A 17,773-nucleotide genomic window follows, 5' to 3' on the forward strand; every position below is an offset into this window, starting at 1 on the left:
AAGATCTACACCGGTGCTGAAAGAGCTACTTGTGTGACTTCCCACGAAAGGGGGAGTGCCCTGACTTAAAAACAAAACCAAAATTAGTATTTACTTGCAAGCCCTCCTTTCTGCCAAACCATGTGCTATTACCTGTATGTGGGGTGGGAGAGCTAAGGAACTCCACAGAACTGCTTTCGCTACTCTGCTCAGCAAAGTTTTCCTCTTGCCCCCGGTCAGCAAGACCATTTCGTACATACCTCCTAGCCTTCTTCACGGTGGATATTTAGATGAATTACAGCCACGGCATCTATCCATCAGTCCAGAAGTTACAGGGACCAAAAGAAAAAAGAAAGGACTGTCAGTGGGTGCAGGACAGATCTAAGCAAACATCCACAGTGTGAGGCAACTCATATCAGCTGGATACTGAAGCCTTTGCTCTGTAAGCAGGTCAGGTCCTAGAGATGCATTAAAAAGGCAATATGCATTTTTATTTGTTCTGGAGGATAATTTCAAACTCACATCAGCAGCCAAATAAGGGAGAGGGGCAGAGAGGCTATGCTGTGGAATGTACCAACACCGCTGCGACTGGGTGGGATGCAGGGTGCTTGTCTGAGTAATTAATAAATGCTTTCTCATCTTACCCAGCCAGGTAGATTAGCTGCTATGCGAGGCCCTCAGTCTCCACCTTGTTCAGCGCCAGGATTTTTCCACATTCTAAATGGCAGGAGGGAGTCAGCTGACCATCTCCCGTACGCAAATGGTGCAGTTCTAGCTCGCCTGTTGTCTCTAGTTCCCACGGGTGCTGAAAGAGCAGGGGACAAAAGGGTGAGTAACTGGTCCCTATATCAGAGACTCTCATCCGCACACCTGGGGGACAAAGCAAGGGTCTAAGGAAAACCCTCACGAGCTCCTGTTCACGTAGCCTGACCACGGAGAGGTGCTGTTGGTAGGGGTAAGCCGGTGATTTCTCCCACTGTGCCCAAATGTCACGATCAAATGCTAACCACAACGTGTCCCAGGGAAGACTCACATTTGAAGGAGTGAGGATGAAGACAGGTTGTTGAGAAGACATTTAAGAGTGGGAAAGTCAAAGTACAATTGGCAAAAAGCATGCCTGGAAAACTAGGGAGTTGTAACTTATATTTATGACTATTTATTTAATTTAATGCTGCTGACTACTGTACTGCTCCCTGGGTTTTTCCAGTGAGGCTGCTGAAAATGCTACTGTACAGCGAGCCTGAGCTCCTAGCGTCTGGGCAGAGCATTCTGCTGCTGGTCTTGGGACAGGAGGGCACTGGCTCCCCGCTGTTACTTGCCCCGCTGAGAGTGAGTCTCGTTTCCCCATTATTCACTTCCACAATTGCTTGGTATAGAAAAATCCTTTCCTGCCCACCTTCCTCTTTTCTAAAATTTAATTCAAAGCAGCAGGAAGGGAGGTAGACACGAAGACCTGTGCTCGCCACCTTGCCCATGCCAGAAAAGGGAAAGGTTAAATTTTAGGAGAGAAACCTGCAACCCAGCAGACAGGGTTCTATACACAGATAGACAAAGCTCACCAAGAAACAGAAACCCACCTGTCTGAGAGCGTCAAAAATAAATGCCAGTCATCAGAATTATTTTCTTACCGTTTTGGCATTCTCTTGCTAGCGGTGGAAGGAAGAAATCCATTTAGTCATCTGTGTGGCCTTCTTCCTCTGCAGCATTTTTCCAGATTGCCATCTTCATTAGGTTCTGGACTTTCCCACTGAAACAGCTTCCTCGGACTCGGCCTTTGAGGCAGAATTTTGCAAGTTTTGCTAAACTGGCATGAGGCTATGCACAGGCGCTTAATCTTAGGTAGGAACATTCGTTCTGCCTGCACATTACTCTAAACTGGGTTTAACATGTTTGACTGGTATCCTGACACACAGCTGCACCAAGTCCTTCAATGAACACCAGTGTTGTTCAACAAACAGAACCTTGTAACACGCAGTGTCCTTCAGACTGAGGAAGGTTTATCTGCTAGAAGTTAGGTTTCCTTTTCTCAGACTCCTAGTTGATACGCTTTCTTTTCGCCGCTTAGCAGCAAGTCTTGCTTGGAGTTGAATAGGGGTCAAGACCTTTATTGCCTCTTAATTTATCATAGCAGTAATAAAAGGAAAAAAGAAGGCTTTTTCTTTTCTTTTTAGAGGTACAACCCACAATGGCACTAGAGGTGAGGGCATAACCAAAACCACAGCAAGGTTTTTGTCTGGATGCCTTCTTCCAGAGAGTCGAGATAGAAAATATCTCCTACTGCAGTTCAGTTCCATTGGACAGAATAATTCTTTTTGCATCCATAGAAAGTTTTGGCCCTTCACTTTATGATGAAATTTCCTGAATAAATTAGTGATGCTTTCTAGGAGCAAGACTGAACAACCTGAATAATGTTGCAGGAGGGAGTATTTCTGCCTTCCCTAAGCAGTCACAGCCAAATGGTAGCTTGGCTTTCATTGACAGGATTTCACTTTACTTGCCTGTGTTGCTTACCTGTGCCAGAAAACCCACATGGATGGTAGTTCATAGCACCTCGCAAACACGCTTCTCCTGCCGGGTCCTCCATCTGATCCTTCTGCCACTGGTAATCTGCCAGGTGATCGTAGCTAGGTTTTAATTTGCAGAAACTTAACAAATACAAAATAGATGTTTTAGAAAGCATTTCTCCAGCCAAATGTAATGCATACAGATCAATGCCAACAGCTGGTAGCCTAATTCTTGCCAAATACCATGCTACCTACTGGGAGGAGGGGGAAGAGAGAAGGCAAAAGTTTTGCGTGTTCTGACTTTCTGGTTTGTATATCTCACCTGCTTATACAGGAGGATGATATACTCATTAATCCCAGCTTCATACAATCTCATTTCCAATAACTGTCTATCTATCTGCCTTTTACTGCTTACTTTAAAAGAGATGTTTTGGGTTATGCCATCTGGGACAAGCTCAACTTGAATTTGAGACCTGGATAGCAGCTATGGCAATAATGCATATCATAAAATAGATACCAAATGTATCTAGTGCAGAATCTGCATGTCAACTCTGGGAAAGATGAAAGGCTTAAGTTATTTCAGGTGGCAAGATCAGAAACACGTGCCCAAGACAGGGGCATTGCTGGGTCTGCGCATTCCTCGTAGAAGCTAGATAGAGAGGAATGTGCAATGGAAAGAATAGTAGCTCAGCTATTAATTAATTGGACAACCATACTTTTGGGTGTTTATTCAAAAAGGAACTAATAATCCAAGGCATACATCATCCACAGAACTTTGATGTTAATTGATATTACTAACTGATACTAAATTCTCCATAAATCCTTTGGGAGAGGAGAAAAGAAGTAACATAACCTTGATCTCCCCCAACATATCTCAGGTATGCTGCTGACATAGAATATGTATTTACACACAGCTTATACTCAGCCATACCAGCAGACTGCTGTTGACCACCTGACCCCCCCCATTTATCTACTTCAGCTCTTTCTAATAAAGAGAAACCTAAGAGATATATGTCTTTATTATAATATGACCCTACATTGAAAGAGGCAGTGGTTCAACGCGCAATACTTTGCTCGAATTAAAGCAGTAGCATGAAAGCTGCTCTGAAATAATGATGCCTGCATTGCCATAACTCGAGAAAGTAAGTAAGTCTTGCGTGCCAGGCTGCACTCTTTTCTCATCAGACCCCATTAGTTTCAGAAGCTCTCGTGTGTGTAGATGGGGACCAGACTTTAGCCTACTTGTCCCCTCAGCACTAAACTGTGTAGCATATCCATATGTTTTTTTTCCTGCCTTTATATGAGAGGGTGGAGGATTTGTTTTTTTCAAGTAGTGGCTGGAGACACTTTTTGGTCCAGATGCTTAATGAGACCTTTTGGCTAGACTCTGCAGTGATTTCTGTAAAAAGATGACAGGAAAGGCTGCAATACATCAAGGCTAAGCAAAGGACACGCTTGCAAACCTCACGGTATGACTTTCTGCATGTCAGAAATGCTCACTGCCAAATGCAGTGATTTCTGTACAGGTACAAAGGTGACAGGAAAGCCTGCCATACATCAAGGCTGAGCAATGGACATGCTTGCAAACTTCATAGTCTGGCTTTCTGCATGTCAGAAATGCTAACCAGAAAGGAGCACGTACATGCAGGTTCTGGTGAACACAGAGCTTCTGTGCTGTGTAGCCTGTAGCACTCTCCCCTTCCTAGCAGCTCTTCCTTCTCAGAATTGCATTTCCATCACCCTTCAGTGATCCAGAAGCACCTGAAGAGAAAGGAGACAGGGCAGTTTCCGGCTTTCACACCGTGCAGCACTAGGAGAGAGTGGTGGAGATAGATAATCCCAAAGACCAGCACTGCTCTCAACAAATGAGCTTCAAAATAGAGGTTAGTGGCAGACATTTCAGGGGAGTGAACTCACTCCTGGCTAGTTAGATGGGTCTCTTTATGCAACAAGAAATGGGAAAACTTTTGTGACTCCTCATCCTTAGGGTTTATTTATATGGGCACAGTTAGTTAGCATAAAGCTAGCACGTATGACTTAATATATTTGAAAAACCCATCTGTGAACGCTACTACCAAAGCGTACACAGTCTCTAGCCTACTGCAGTGATCTAGGAAGAGGCTCTGTCTGAAGTGAGGGCCCAGTCTCCCCTGAGGGATGCTTTCGCAGTATGTGGCAAACGTGTCGACTCCTACTGTGCTATCAGTCTGGAGATACTACGCTGCCTCAGAGTACTTCTCCATACAATGTCCTTACAGTGTTTCCATGATTCCTCCCAGGTGAGGAATGTATTCAACTAGCCACTTTCCGGCACACGACCAAGTGGTCTTTCAGTGTTTTTTTTCCCCCAGCCAGGACAGAAGCAGACTGCTTGCTAATTTAAAGGTGGAAATTTCTGATTCCCCAGCATGCTATAGGTGAAAAGCACAGTCAGTAACAAAAGCTTTACAGCAACAGTGCTTGCAGCTCGTAGCACTGCTGGCTAGGGAAGGAAGGGACTGGCTCAAGGGGGGTGATTCTGTCATGTTTGCCAAGGCTGCTGCTACCACCCTACAGTTCTTGGTAAACTCTGCTTTCCGAGTTACCTGCTGAAATCCAAAGAGTTCGTTCCAACAGGATCTTTGCCAAGCTTGCTACCACTGAGAAATTCTGTGGCACGGTCGTGGAGTCTGGCTCAGACTTTTCAGAAGGTCTCAGTACTGGTTAAAATATCCAGCAGGGGCTTGCTTAAACAATACTCCAAATAAATATAGAGACTCTTAAACCAAAGCATCTGAGGTAAGTGGCTCACAGAACATTTGTGGCAATGTAGTTTCCAAGATGTGACTGTGCTGATCTTTCGGCCCATTCCCCCTGCCTGCCGTGCTTTGATCTCTCTGATCGCTCTATGCTTTGCAGTTTCTATAGCCCAAGTCTCTCTGTGCCATAATACTTTTTTTTTCTAAAGGTGCACACTGGCCAAATAACACTGATCTCATGTCTTGATCAACTGTTGATAGAGATTATTCCCATATCTAGCCAGAGAGCATGGGCTTCACTGTTAGCACAGATACCCGCTGTCCTGTGCCCTCCTCTCCTGCCCACGTTTTGCAGCGCTTGCTATGGCTCTTCCCGCTCCCCTCACACCTTCGCTGCAGACAATCACGCCCTCTGTCATAGGTGGACTGATGTGGTGCTGTCCCTGCTTGCCTTTCCTTGCTGCAGTCTGTACGCTCCTTAAGTGAATGTGTTTTGTTTTTTTCAGTAAGAAAAGGACTTCCTTCTGCTGAAGGAATTATATTTGCACATGGCTCAGGGAGGCATATCCTCTGGCCGTTTCTGTTACCTCACTCATTTAGGCCAATTCCATTGCTAACATAAATGGCCACCTTCCCCAACCTGAACTCTGAGCTGATTAGAGATGAAAACAAATGTGCAGCTCAGGTTCTAGAGCCACTTGGTCATATCTCAGTTTCAGCCCAAACTGCCCCAGTGGCACTAGAATTTGGGAGAGCGGCTGCTGTGAAACAGCAACATTATCCAGCAAAGAGGTGGAGCTTGTGCCACATGGTGCGTAGTTTCTGTCCTCGAAAGCCGAAAGCCCACCTTCCTTGTAATAGCAGATACGGAAGCACTAACCTGGCTCTTGGCCCGATGAGGTCGGAGGGGAAGGAGGAGCAGCAGAACGTTGCAGCGTGCAGCCTACAACGTTACAACCGCCCAAGCCTGGCATCGTGGGGCTGTGGCGCTTCCAGGATGTTGTCATTCTTCCTGCAGTTCATCCCTCATCGCATGCTCTAGGGCTGGATAAAGCTGCTAAAAACCTGGAGCGTGCTCTCCCCACCCGAGGCCCTGGATCCTGCAATGCCAACTGCTGTGCATAATCTCAAATTAACAAGGATCATCTCCTGTCAGCAAGGATAGGGAAGGGGTCATACAATCACCCCTAGGTGTGCGCTTCCCTTCTGGATTACATCACCAGAGCCCAGGAAGGGGCGGTGCTGTTGGCCAAGACCGATAGAGCCTGTAGCGCTAACATGAACTTTGGGGGGGGCGGGGGAGGAACTGTGGTTCTGTTTTAGGAGTTGTCTAACTGTCATAAACTTTGCGCTGTGCGCAAAGTGTGATAAAAAGATGATGAAACTTACCTGCTAGAATCTAGGAATTATAAAGGCTACACAGCCAAAACTTAATGTAAAGTAGCTAGTAAAATGGAAGTATGGTATAAATTAAAAAAACTATCAAACAAACAGCGTGACTCGTGAGTGCTTTGAGTGCTTTGTTGTTTTTATTGTCCTGCCTATTCTGAAGTCTCTTCTGTTGTTTCCAAATATACAGAGAAGGTCTTTTCAGGTACTGACCAAGACCATCTCTTCCAGGACAAAGCCTACCTCGAACACTGCCCTTGAATGGTTCCAGTTTTTTTCTGTGCAATTTTTGAGCAAAATTTACACACAGTTTTCCCCTACCTAGAACACAGGGAGTCGGTCACATCTGTCTGAAGGATCTGGATAAATGAAAGATGTGTCCAAAAAAGACATCTTGAGAAGATGCGCGTAAGGTACTGGAAGGTGCAGGACTAAAGGACGGCTCTTCTTTACCTCCTGAGGTAGCTCTCGATAAGTTTTCAGTTAACTCGCTTAGCGTTATGACATCGGAGGGTTATCAGTACTTCACCAGGACTGAGAGGGAGCAGAGCTAAAGTGGGAGAGAGGTTATGTGACCTTACCTAAAAATCACCCAGAGCATCAGGTCAGCGATGGAATCCCTGGAGTTACGATCTACTCCCTCCTCTGCTGCTGTGGATCTAGAGTTAGGAGTGTGCCCAAAATTGCCCTGTGGCCCAGCTTAAGCTGGCCTAGGGAAAAGTGAAGACACCCAGCAGATTTAGAAGAGGAACTAATTTTTTCCCCTTTTGGATATTAGGTTTTAAGGAACCAGTACCCAGATTACAAATGTGCTTCATCTGGAAAAAGTGCTCAGATTGCCAGACTTGGCTCTGGACCTGAGAGCCATCCTACTGCGAAGACTGGGATTGTGGTAGTTTACTAAAGTTGACACTCATTTCAAAAAGGAATTTTGAACAACGGCCAGCTGGCGATCTGGCCGGGGCCTGACTTAAAACTGGAGTAATTTCTGCGATTTTAGGAACACATAAACTGCAGCAGAACAAAGCAGAGGAAATTCCATACGTGGGAAGCATGCCTTGATTCACAAGCATTTTATAACTGTGTAGAAGCGATCAGTGTAGCAAAATTTTCAAAGTCTTGCAAGCAGGATAGGCTCCATTGCAGCAGGTATGTAACAACATGTACTATATGCAAAAAAACCCCAACCACCTCCCATTTTGTATTAAGGTACAGTTCCACTCCAGGCTAACGCTTCTGCCTGCTTTCTCCACATAATCCTAGCTGTTGAGCTCCACCTACCTGTATTTGTTGTCTATAGAGGCCAAAAACCAAGTTTTACTTTGCTTTATCTGCTGAAATTTAAAATGTAAGTTTGTATAGGAAACACTGAATTTACAGCATATTTCCTGTGCAGTAGCGGGTCACTTCAGATGAACACTGACTATTCAAACTACAGACTAATTACCACAAGAAATAATTACTACTAAAGAATAAGAATTTCCTGTTTATGCCTCTAGGTGGTGCTACACTATGGTACAAAAACACTACCACCGTTACAGAAAGCGCTATCATCTACGAAGTTGTCTGTCCTTTTCCTCTGCGGGCTATGCAGCCTATTTAATTTGCTTGCCTATTTGCATCACGCTGTCCTCCTTTCAGGGGTCTCCCCATAAACAGGTTCACTGCATACCTTGTCCCACCACGCTTGCCTGCTGTCGCAGAACACCGCTCCACAGGTTATTCCCATCCCTGGGGTCTCTGTGTACTTGAGGAGTAAATCTGCTACACAAGGCAAATGGAAGGAAGTGAGAATTTTGACTTTTGCTAAGTGAAAGGGAGGATATAAGGGATTCTTATACTTACATCAGATAGCCTCCCAAATTAGAATTCAGATTAAGGCTTTACATTCTCAGTTTTCTCCTTCAAAAGCAAGTCTGAACTTCGCACAGGGACTCATCCTTCTTGTTACATATTTTCAACAATTCTAATGCATTATACCCCTCATGCTACTCTCTACATCTGCACTGGCAGCCTAAAGTCCACAGCAACTTACCAAGCAACAACTCGTTAAATTAAATTCTTCCTGTTTAACACCTATAGTGACTGCTTGGGCTGTAACAAATGGAGCATCACCATAAAATGACCTCACTTCCAGTCCTGCAGGTCAGAGTAACGTGACACACCCTTTACCTGTGCAATGGAGAATGAGCATATTTTGCAAAAACAGGTGGTGGTGGTGGTGGTGGTGGTGGTCACAGCAGCTAAGAAACGACACTAATATTTACAAAGCCATTAATGTGATGATGGGACTGAAACTTGGGAAGGAGCTGTGCTGCCCACACCCCTGTGCCCTTTGCTCAGCATGCTTCAAAGGAGAGTCCTTTAACAAATGGGCTGACAGCTCAGAATGGAGTCATGAAGCCAAAGTCAAGGTTGTACAGAGTCCAAGGCAAATGGAAGAGAATTTACACTTCCCCGTATTTCCTCCCGACGGCACAGAGTTCTCCCAAACCTGGCTGGCATGATGGGATCCTTCTGTCTTCAGAGCCCCTGCAAGCGAGAGAATCCCACTCTGAGCGTGAGTCATTTGATCTTACTGAAGTGACGATCATGATATAATTAGCATGATAACTGACAAGAAATGAAAAGATTTTAAATGACCTAGATTTTGGTCTTTTGCACACAAAGTACTTCCTAGCAGACACTCCCTTTGAAGACAGTGCCTTCATATGCCTCCCGAGCACAGCTCCCCATCTGCACGGAGGGGAGAGTGACTATTCCCAACTCCACTGGAATGGGCCAAGGAGGATTACATCATGGCCTGAACGTGAGTGTGTGTGTTTGTTAAGGTTTTAAAATAATCTGATTACACCCACCATCTAAAGATACCTGAATTGCTTTTAAGGTCATTGGGGAAGTTCCAGAGAAAAAGCACAGCCAGACTCCAGAAATCCCCCCTCTACCACTTCTCCAGCCCCACACACCAAACCCACCACAGAAAGGCTGAAAGGTTGACAGACACAAGCAGTAGTTGACTGCTCATTCATCATCTACCTTGCTGCCATTTGTTCCACTGTTCCCTCTCTGCTATTCCTCCACAGGCACGGCACAATTTTCCTTGTTTTCTGATGGAATCGCAAGGTAGTCTGTCCTGCAGTTGGAAGGAAAGTGGAAAGTAAAACCTCAAGTGCCGCTGTGCAAAAAACAGATTCATCTAGCCTTTCAAAGACATGGAATGCCTGTGAGTATCCCTATGGTACCAAATTTCACCTGTAGAAGGTGAAAACCCATAGAAGAGGGAACCCTCCTTGGCATAGTCTTAGGAAATGTCAGGAGCCAGCACTGAGTTTTCCCTGAGTGTAAAATCCTATGCATACATCCTTCTTTCCATGCACAGAGAGCACTGTTATCTAAGTCATGGATGTAGGAAGATGGAAATGGGACAGTACAGAAATTGGAATCTCCTGTTCCAACAGCCAGAACTACCCTTCTCTTCCTCTCTTTCTTAAAAGCAGCATACGCCACAGACTTCTGAGTCACAGCTCTGCAAGTAAACCTTCCAGGAAATAATCTCTGCACAGTTCACACTAGGCCGCTATTGGGATACTGCACACTTTGGCCACTCTTCCTACCTGATGCATTGTCCCTCACTTTGTTAATGTTACTGCATGGCCTCTCTCAGTACTCCTAAATCTTGCAATGCTTTCAGACATGGCAAAAGATCAGTTAGAAACGTGCAATAGCAAAGCTCAGTCGTCTTGAAGTACAACTTGGACTGAGACAGCTGAAGAACCCTCTGAGAACAGGTCACACCTGGGGAGATTTCATACTTACGCATTTTCCTGGGCAGCCTCCTCTGCCTTAGAGACTTTCCGGTAGCAATAGACCATTTCTATCAGTAGCCACAAGGTGAGGAAGACCAGAAGAATATACATCATAATTTCAGAGATGACTGAAGTGAAGTCTTCTCCAGCTGTTAAGAAAATGAAATCATCTCTGATCATTTACTATTGGAGCACAGCAGCTGGATTCACACTTTCCACCCTCATGTCATACTTCCTAACCCACCTTTCCACAGCGAACCAGGCTGCCACCACTTTGTGAGGGGTGAAAAGACAGGGGCCAGGGCCTGCTGCCAACAGAATATGCCAGCAGCGATTCCATTGTGTGCTTCCACAGGAATCAAACATACAAAGGCTTGCGTGTGCCTTGCATTCTCTGCAACACATGCTTTCGTACAGATCGCTCACTGTTAGCCAGTCTCATCTTCACACAGTTTCCTTTGCAGTTCTTACTCCCTGGTGTTACTTGATTGTATTGCACCACCGTGAGAACAGTAATTTGAGAGAGATCAAAGCACAGAGAAGGAAAGGAAGGAAGGGAAGACAGAGCAGGAAAAGGTGAGGGCTAAAAACCTTGCCCCACCCTGCTGTCGACAGCAAAATTCCCACTGATTTTCAACAGGCCAGGATTTCAGCACTGAAGCGGAGAAGAACAAAAGGAGCAGAAAAACAGAGGAGTGCTGCAAAGGGATAGAGGGACTAGGGGGTGAGAGGGAAGCTAGAGACTGCTATCAAAATGGAGCATAAGTTTTGTTCAAAGGGAGAGGGGGCAGAAGCAAGGAAGGAGAAGCCGTGGCTATCTTGGCAAAGGCTGTGCTGTAGCATCCTACAGCCGCCAGGGGAGAAGTGAGGGTTCTGAGTGGAGAAACTGGAAACCTCCGCTTGCACTTCGCGCCTGCCTAGCTGTTCTTAGATGTGGCACAGGCTTTCCTTGCATATACCTTCCCATATTCACACAACCACTCTATGCCTGAAGTGAGGCTACAGCCAGAAAACAAAATGCAGGACCTTCCTCCTGAACCCTCTGTAGGGTTTGCTGTTGGCAAAAAAAGACACAATTATCTGGCAGCTCAGTCACCCCTCTCCTGCAGTGTGCCTGGATGATGACACCCATGGCCAGCTAGACACAAAACACTTCCTTCATACCCTGCTCCACCACGGTGAGATGGATCAATCTGGAGCTTGTGAAGAGAGGTCGGTGAATCTCAAACTCAAACTCCCGGGTGATATTACAGGTGTAGATACCCGAATCATTCAAGGTCACATTTAACACAGTGATGGATACATCCTGCATATCTTTACTCCCATTCCACTGTAGCCGACCACTGAAGCGGCTCGGAAATTCATGATTTGTTTTCCTGTACTCGTAGATCTGTGAGAAAATGCAAAGGGATATTATAATTAATTTATAATTAATCACTGACTAGTATCTTGGACAACAACACAGCATACACACAATAACCACCTTCTCCTCCAGCTACACGCGCTTGGCAAGTCTGTTCTGGGATCTGGCCTATTTGGAAACAGCACGTATTCATAGTCTACCATCATTTACTTCAAAATCTGAGACTACTTTACAAAAGAGAGAAAGCTGAATTACCTCATCATGAAAGTAGAAAAACTAAGGCACAGAAAAACAAAGATATTGGTTGACAATGACACAGAAGATCAGCAACGGAACTAAAAACTGGAATCCTGTATGTCTTAGTTCCTAGTCTTTCAGTTACGGGACATACGATCATCTTCAGAAAGTGAAATGACCTTAGAGACAATCATTTTTAGTGAGCCACAGGATGTTCAGCTGAAATGCAAGTGTTGCAGCATAAATCCAACAGTGTGACGATGGCACGCTAGAAGGACAGAGCTTGGGTAGCTTTCGCAGGCCTAATCTCTTGCGGGTTTCTAGCTGACCACAGTCCACATCACCAAACTGCCTCCCCTCACTCATTTGCATTAGCATTCCTTGGACTGCCATCAGCAAAAACATCACCCAGGTGACTGAATGTGAATTCCCATCTCATTCCTTAGAGTTTTGCTAGTTCTCAATGGGAAATTACTTGGCATCTTGTCTGACCCTACTTCTCAATCATGATGAATCACAAGCACTCATCTAATTCTCTAATATTCAGATACAATAGCTAGAAATAAATGTATGTATTCAAACTTACTTATTCTCAGATTTACCATTCTTTCTTGAATTGTAGTTGCCCCTTGTGTGTAAGACTGCTATTTTAATTCACTTTCAAAACTAACTTTATCTTTTCCTGACACGGATCCAGAGCAACTCAGAGAGATCCCTCACTCATGCAGTGCATCTAGAACTCACTTGATTCCACAGTCAGGATATCACTGCTTCCTCTGGGGTGAAAGGAATTAAATTTTAGTATTGCAGATTTATTGGAACATGATTTAACCTCCAAAGTACAGTTTGGGGGTTCAGAAGCCAACAGGTGAGCCTTTCCCAAGGTACCAGGAGTCATTCCATACTTCTGTTTCCCTTCTTGAGTTCCTTATTTATTAGGCTACACCTATTCAAGGAAAGGCCCTGGCAATTTATCTTCATATACGCACAACCCCAAATCTTTCAACTCAACAATTGGTTCTGGCTCTTCCTGTAAGGAATCACAGAACAGTTGGCATCGGAAGGGACCTCTGGAGATCACCTGGTCCAATTGCCCTGGCTCAAGAAATGCTAGCTTGCTCATGGCTATGCACGGTGCCCAAGTGCTTAGCCAATCAGCTAAGCAAGAAGAAGATGCTTTAGTTACTGCCAAAAATTGGTGCTACAGAACCTCTGGGTGAAAAATGCTGCAGAAATTGTGAAGACCCGCAGCATGTTGCTGAACTCAGAATCAGAAGAGTTCCTTTCCCCCATGATATGAAAGCAGCCTGCTGGGTATTTCTATACTCTTTGAATCAAAATGCGGCAGAAAGCTTCTTTTCATATTTGGTCTCTCTTCTTCTCTCACACAGTCTTCATCAGGGATCCTGTGGTAAGACAAAGCTATATTCTGATAATACCTTTTGGCTTCTCCCGTAAAAGTTTGCTGGACCATGTTACACAGTAACACCTCTGAAAGCAAGAACTTAGCTACCAAACATACATACAGGTTCATCTTTTCCACCCTCAGGCCTATAGAACCACTCCACCACGGTGCTGGCTGTGACCTCTTCCCTCTTCATGCAAGAGATGCAGAGTAGCTTCATGTGTGTCCCTTGGACAGCCTCTGTCTCTGAGGGAACTTCAACACATACGGCAGAACAAAAACCAGCTGGGAAAAAGGAGCAACAGAGAAAAAGTGAGGAGAAGTGCAAGACACAAATAGAGAGAAATCAGTTTTCCACAGCTCAGCATTTACAGTCACATCATCCCCAATGGAAAACCATTTGATTCATTACTAAGCATCCTCTGACAACAGGTAAGTCTCAAATGTCAATTTTTACCAAGCTTTCTTCTGAGATATAAATAATTCATAATAATTAACAGACTGTGATCACTTTATGCAGATTCACCTCTGCAGCATCTGCTTTGCCACAACTTTAATTTTTTCCATAGTAATTAATGCTACTTTAGAGGCATTGTTCATTCTCTCGCACACATATTGAGCATGCTCCTGTTACAGCAATTACTGAGTCTCGTATTAGAGAAAGCCTAGAATTTAAGCACAGGAACAGCTCTGCCTCCGTGCTAAGTTAAAAGGGCTGGACAATCTAGTCTGTGTTCAAAAGAAATTGTGTGGATTCACCGCCCTGTTTCCTGGTTTCATAACGAGTATTTAGGAACCAAGGGGCTTAGCCTCTAGCAAATTTGGCAGCTGGGGGAGTTACTGATTTTACATACCTTCTTCTTCAAAATGCTTCTGATCAGATCAGTGCTAACATTGACAACTATGAAAGAGTGCCCTCCCAAACACAACAAAAATCGTAGCCTGTGAAGTGAAATACTTCTTAGGAAACTAAATGCTTCACCACAACATCTCAGATGAAATCCCTGCTGACATTTGTCCCTTGGGCTAAACAATACTGGCTTACATCTGTCCAGACCTGCCTCCACAGCTTAGAGTTTAGCTCGCTGTGAAGATGCTGACTTTGCTCGCTGCTCCCTCCTCCCCAGCCTCTGAGATACCATTAACCCACACTCTTAAGTACTGTATTATCCTAGAAGGCATGCTGGAAATGGCCAAATTCCAATTCTCCCATACTACCAGTCCATGGGTGGCACTAGCTTCCTGGGAGAAATAAATAAGAAACCACTGGAACATGCTTAACTCCAGTTAAATTAAGGGTGTACATATATATACACACAGCTATAAGTACATATGCATATAAGATGTAGCTGTTTTTGCAAAACTAACAAACCTTTTCTTCATTTCGTAAGGAACACTGAAATTACAATAAAATCATCTCCTCTAGTTTATATAGACTGCATGGAAAACAAGCATTAGTATGCATTGCATACAGGTTCGCACAACCTCTCTGAAGCAACCAAATGTTAAATTACATCACAAATTTCAAAACAACAATGAACTGGAATCACTAAAAAACCTGCATGCATATTAAAGCACACACTTTCTGCCACAGGACCACTTAGCAGTAATGTATTTTCTCTGTTCATATTAACTCCATTATATTCATATTAACTCTGTATGAATGTCATTTCCTTCCCCTCTTGTAAACAAAATTAAAAGCCATTTCTAAGGCAGGGCTTCAAGCTAGTGTTAAAGGACCCTTGCTAGGAAACGCGGCGCTTTAAAGAAGCATCATGCAAACAGCAAGCTGCAGATATGGGGGAGAACCTGGCCGAACACAACACGGAACAAAGCACCTACCCCAGACCACCAACGCGACTGAAGACACTCGGACCAGCCTTGGCAGAGCAGCCATTGTTCTGAGCGAGGAGCGACTCTCAAGCTAGGCAAAGGCTCTTTCGGAAAACGTTCCTTCTCCCCTCCTCACTTGGTACCCAGCGCAACAGGATGCCTCGGGCTGCCAGCCGCTTGGCGCCTGTTGGCTTGGATCCGCCAGCGGGAAGGGAGCTGAGGATGGGCGGAAGCAGCGAGCTCACGCGGATGTTAAGGTGCGTTTCCCTGCGGCCCGAAACCCGCACAAGGGCTGGGCTGGGCTCCCGCGGCAGCACCACGGACAGGGCCCGCGGCCAGCTCCGCGGCTGTTGCTAGCGGCAACGCGGCGGGCGGCAGCGCCGCCTCCGCGCCCGGTGCCGCCGCCACCGCCGGCGCGGGGAGGCCCGCGGGGTCGCGCGGCAGCAGGTGGCGGCGCGGCGGCGCTCAGCCGCGGGCCGGGGGGCGGCTGCCGGCGGCCCTTGGTGCTGCGGCGCGGCCAGGGGCAGCGCGCATCGCTGCGCGGGGGCGCAGCCGCCCTGCGTGCGCCTCGGCCGAGCGCTCTCCGCCGGCAACGTCTGCGCGGAGCCCAGCGGCGCCCGGGCGGGGGGCCCCGCTCCCGGCAGGCATGCGCGGACGCCTCCCTCCCTCCCTCCCTCCCCCGGCCCCGGCCCCGGCCCCTCCGCGGGGCGCAGCCGGGCTCCTCCCTGCCCGTGGCGCTCCGGAGCGCAGCCGGGAGCGGGGAGGGAGCTTGGGGCTCGGCGGTGCCCCCGGGCCAGCAGCTACCTGCACTCTGCCCTTGCCCTCGGGCTCGGCAGCGCCTTCTGGAGTCGCTGGAGGGGTCAGCGCTCGGGCATCCTGCCTCCCCGGCCGCAGGGACGTGGCAGCCTGGCAAGAGGAGCTGGAGAGGGGATACTAGCATCATTCATCCGGCCTCCAAAATAAAGCCAAGGGGGAGGGCGGGGGACGGTTATCCACGGAGGTCACAGAAGGGTCCCCCCCTCTAATGAGTTTAATACCAACACTTGTACAGCTCTGAAGGTCACAGTTGGAAATACTGGGAAATCCTCTCTTCTCATGTTCCAGTCTGATTCCCAGGAGTTTAATGCCAGCAGCAGGCTGGGCTTTCTCTTCCTGGACTGGAGCCACAGTGCCCAGAAGGGCTCTCCTAACTTTGAAGGTCACGGTGGGCATAAAGGAAAAAAACAAGTACTTGTTAAATGTGCTCCCTCTTTTTAAAGCATCTACTCTGATGGCAGCTCAATAAACAGCACAATCAATTGAATTAAACCTGACCAGCCCGAGCAGAGAATGGCACACGAGCCACTTCTAGTGCCAAAAATCAGAAGCAAGTGTTGGACACAGTCAGTACGCAGACAGTAGGACCCACCCAGAGAAATTTGCAGCCTTTAGAAAGCATCAGCTTAGAGCCATGCACGCGTTTTTGACAGTCAGCTGCACAGGGACTCGCAGCAGGGCACAACGCTGCTGAGGAAGCGCGTCTCCAGGTGATGTTTGCCAACACAGCCCTGTGGCCTCCTGGCACTGGGGACTTGGTGCTAAGGGCGTGCACGCACAGTCTGGTCCCTGCACTGCACACGCACAAAGCAGAGAGAGAACAAAGGCAGCAAACACTTTTCCTAGACATCATCTAATCATCTTTGTATCAGCAGGCTGCACTCATTACCTTCCAATAACCATGCGCAAAGTGGCTGCCCCCACGTCACCCTTCATATCCTACTGTGACTTCTCCGCATGCTGCATTTCTGCAATAGCAGGGTAACGTGAATCATGCTCGTGTCAAAGCAGCACCCACATGTCCAGTACAGTTAGGCACCACTCTACTACAGATACATGGAAGAGGCCATAATGTACCTGTGCACAAAGAGTCGTTCTCATGGTTAGGGTGACAAATCCAATTAATTGCTAGCTAAGAAGATATCCCTCCTAGTTCCTGCTCCTGCTTCATTTTACTGACTTGACAGGCTGTACTCTGCCCTGTTCCAACCCATGGCTGACTGCAACCCCCGAAGCCTTTGCAGCCCTCAAGTATTACAGTGCAGGGACTGAACAAGGCCACAACAGTTCCTACACACAGGGGTTTGTTAGGTTTCACTCATTGCCCCCTCTTCTGCTAGGTTTCTTTGGGTTACTCTGCATTCTTACTATCAAACGCACTACAGAAAACACCTATTTAACGTACCTCCAGGAGCCAGGAGCGACTCTGGAGACCAAGAACCTGGAAGTCAGTGGCCCACAGCTATCAGCAACATATTCCCAATTCCCCCCTTAAGAGCCATCCTTCATGAATATCCAAACCATAAAACTTGTTTTTCTCCACAAGAAGACAAAACGGCTGCTCATAATATCTAGAGATCATGGAAGGACATAGTCCACTACATTAAGCCATCTCCTTTTCTCCCCTTGCCACTTTCTAAATACACAATTCAGTAGAGGGAAAGGCAGGTTAAGCCATAGGATTTGCTCCTAACTCTTTTAGA

General features: G+C 46.5%; 2 protein-coding genes and 1 long non-coding RNA gene across 3 annotated transcripts in view; 1 reads left to right on the forward strand and 2 right to left on the reverse strand.

Moving 5' to 3' along the window:
* Positions 1-688, forward strand: part of GRAMD1B (GRAM domain containing 1B) — a 36,143-nt gene extending 35,455 nt beyond the window's left edge. The window contains exon 20 of the mRNA XM_067310332.1: positions 632-688. The gene's annotated coding sequence lies outside the window, so the exon portion shown is untranslated. The remainder of the gene's footprint in view (positions 1-631) is intronic.
* On the reverse strand, positions 132-6,703 carry LOC136994059 (uncharacterized). The gene is made up of 5 exons (XR_010886293.1): positions 4,126-6,703; positions 2,491-2,624; positions 1,608-1,751; positions 624-784; positions 132-289 (listed from the first exon to the last, which is right to left on the reverse strand). It is a non-coding gene; the product is annotated as an uncharacterized lncRNA (long non-coding RNA).
* A 25-nt stretch (positions 6,704-6,728) lies between these two features.
* Positions 6,729-15,572, reverse strand: SCN3B (sodium voltage-gated channel beta subunit 3). Its single transcript, XM_067310331.1, has 6 exons — positions 15,264-15,572; positions 13,543-13,706; positions 11,581-11,806; positions 10,427-10,565; positions 9,647-9,743; positions 6,729-9,142 (listed from the first exon to the last, which is right to left on the reverse strand). Exons 1-5 carry the CDS (start codon positions 15,316-15,318, stop codon positions 9,680-9,682), a joined length of 648 nt encoding a protein of 215 aa, XP_067166432.1. The 5' UTR covers positions 15,319-15,572; the 3' UTR covers positions 6,729-9,142; positions 9,647-9,679.
* Between the last annotated feature and the right edge of the window lie 2,201 nt (positions 15,573-17,773).

This window comes from Apteryx mantelli, chromosome 23 (assembly GCF_036417845.1).
Source record: "Apteryx mantelli isolate bAptMan1 chromosome 23, bAptMan1.hap1, whole genome shotgun sequence".
Lineage (NCBI taxonomy): Eukaryota > Metazoa > Chordata > Aves > Apterygiformes > Apterygidae > Apteryx > Apteryx mantelli.

Coding starts and splice junctions, on each gene's coding strand:
- SCN3B (XM_067310331.1), bottom strand. CDS start 15,318: ATGGCTGCTCTGCCAAGGCTGGTCCGAGTGTCTTCAGTCGCGTTGGTG. Junction 13,707..15,263: donor AGTCGCGTTGGTGGTCTGGG/GTAGGTGCTTTG, acceptor CCTTTTTCCCAG/CTGGTTTTTGTTCTGCCGTA. Junction 10,566..11,580: donor TCTCACCGTGGTGGAGCAGG/GTATGAAGGAAG, acceptor TTTTCTTAACAG/CTGGAGAAGACTTCACTTCA.